We start from the raw sequence: 1,897 nt of genomic DNA on the forward strand, positions 1-1,897 counted from the left end.
CAGATCTGCACAGCCCTGTACAGGCATTTCTCCTGCCTTGACAACGGCCAAACCGCAAGCAGAGGTGGTGGCCACTCCGTGCGAGCAGCATTGCCATCTACTGGGTGCATTTTAGCCCAGCCCGGGGGTTCCCCAGCCCCCTCATCCAAGCAAAGCTTTCCAAACTCCTCCTGGGCAAGCTGGCCTTCTCCGAGACACAGGGCACCTACGTGCTGCGGCTGAAAGGGAGACAGAAGTACAGCGAACAAGAGCAGCCAACATGCTGAAGCCATGGCCCATTGCGTAGGGAGAAACACCCGAGGTTGCCACGGCCTAACAAAAGCGTTTCTTTAGCAGACTTGAGCTGATGTATCTCAGCAGGGGAATATTCAGCACGGTTATTTGAGCAAGCTCCACAGGCAGCTGAGGGCTGTGAGAAGGTATTATATATCTGTATGCAAGCCCTGCACTTTCTGCCTCCAGACCCATTCACCTCTATTTTCCACCTATTCAATTCTCCTCATCACTCCAATACTTCCATGGCAACGTGCATGAAAAGCTATGATCCATTCAGGATGCAGCTGAAATTATAAAAATTGAGCTACCGACCTCTGGCACAAAATTAAAGTGTTTCTCTCACTCTGGGCATTTATAATGACAGCTGAGCATTCAGCACCTTTAGCTGCATCCAGTTTCAGCCAACTTCTCTCTGAGACACTTCTCCCAACACACACAATATTTTTCTATTTGGAGTAATTGGCACTGAAAGGTTAAAAATCAGAATAAAAATCCATAAAACCTAAGGGCCAGATGGAATTTCTCTCTTCAGAAATGTTCTACAAGCATTTATCATATAAAATTCACTGTTGGTGAATCTGATTTCCACAGTTGGTTGTAACATTGGCCCATCTGAGAAAAATAATAGCCAAGACAGCATTGCGGCAACTCACGTGTATCGGTGGCACAGAGATTCAATGCAGATCAACACTCGGACGTTATCTCTGGCTCGGAGTTGGACTTTACTCTTCAACTCACTGTGGTCTGGGGAAAGCAGGGGAAGAAATATAAGGACTTTGGCAACATAGCAGACCATCAGTTGCTGATGTTTGGCTTAACAGAGACACCAGTAACCTTGTGGCTTCTTAGCAACGCAGCATTCTAGTGTTGGATTACAAAATACTTCATCACTGAATGATTAAAACCATTGAACGAATGCCCTGGGGACAAAACACAGTCAAAACTGCCTTGATGCAGTTCTACATAATCATTTCATTTCTTCTGAAGTCTTTTATGGAAGCCATAACTTCTGCACATGAATATATTTGGTCCCTAAACTCATCCTCCATAAGGAGTGTAGACTTGTTTAGTTTGCGTGGAGCAGCCTGCTGTGACTGTCAGTCTATGAAGGTTCCCGGCTCTAAGGACAGGGTGTTGGGTCATGGTCCCGAGGGGAGAGCTCACTGCAGAGGCCTGCACGTGCTTCAGATCAGACAGGACCCAGAGAGTTCTCAAGGACTCCTTCCTTCATCTCTCAAGAAGTACAGAAAAGGCTTCCGTGGACAACACTCACCAATGTGGACATTGGCTGAAAACTGGTAGATGCCAGACACAGGTGCTGTGAAACGTCCTGTTGCCAGATTCAATCCCGTCCCCCGGAGAAAAGCTCCCTTGGCAAGAGGCTGTAAGATAAGAAGAGCAGACCCTGAACAAGTCCCCGACACTCTCAACAATTACTTCTGGCCACGACAGAGAACAAGCTTACGTGCGTGAGAACAAAGCTGTGTTGGGTTTGCGTGGCGAAGTTTTGGTAGGAACAAGTCCCCGACACTCTCAACAATTACTTCTGGCCACGACAGAGAACAAGCTTACGTGCGTGAGAACAAAGCTGTGTTGGGTTTGCGTGGCGAAGTTTTGGTAG

The 1,897-nt window shown here is 47.3% G+C and overlaps 1 protein-coding gene across 1 annotated transcript in view; it reads right to left on the minus strand.

Moving 5' to 3' along the window:
• The window catches only part of LOC104627895 (adipolin-like), a gene marked incomplete at its 5' end in the record, with an annotated part of 5,803 nt that extends 4,145 nt beyond the window's left edge, over nucleotides 1-1,658 (minus strand). The window contains 2 exons of the mRNA XM_010296291.1: nucleotides 930-1,020; nucleotides 1,550-1,658. Of these exons, the coding sequence (XP_010294593.1) occupies nucleotides 930-1,020; nucleotides 1,550-1,658 (200 nt within the window). The remainder of the gene's footprint in view (nucleotides 1-929; nucleotides 1,021-1,549) is intronic.
• Between the last annotated feature and the right edge of the window lie 239 nt (nucleotides 1,659-1,897).

Source organism: Phaethon lepturus, unplaced genomic scaffold, assembly GCF_000687285.1.
Source record: "Phaethon lepturus isolate BGI_N335 unplaced genomic scaffold, ASM68728v1 scaffold13021, whole genome shotgun sequence".
NCBI classification, from domain to species: Eukaryota; Metazoa; Chordata; class Aves; order Phaethontiformes; family Phaethontidae; genus Phaethon; species Phaethon lepturus.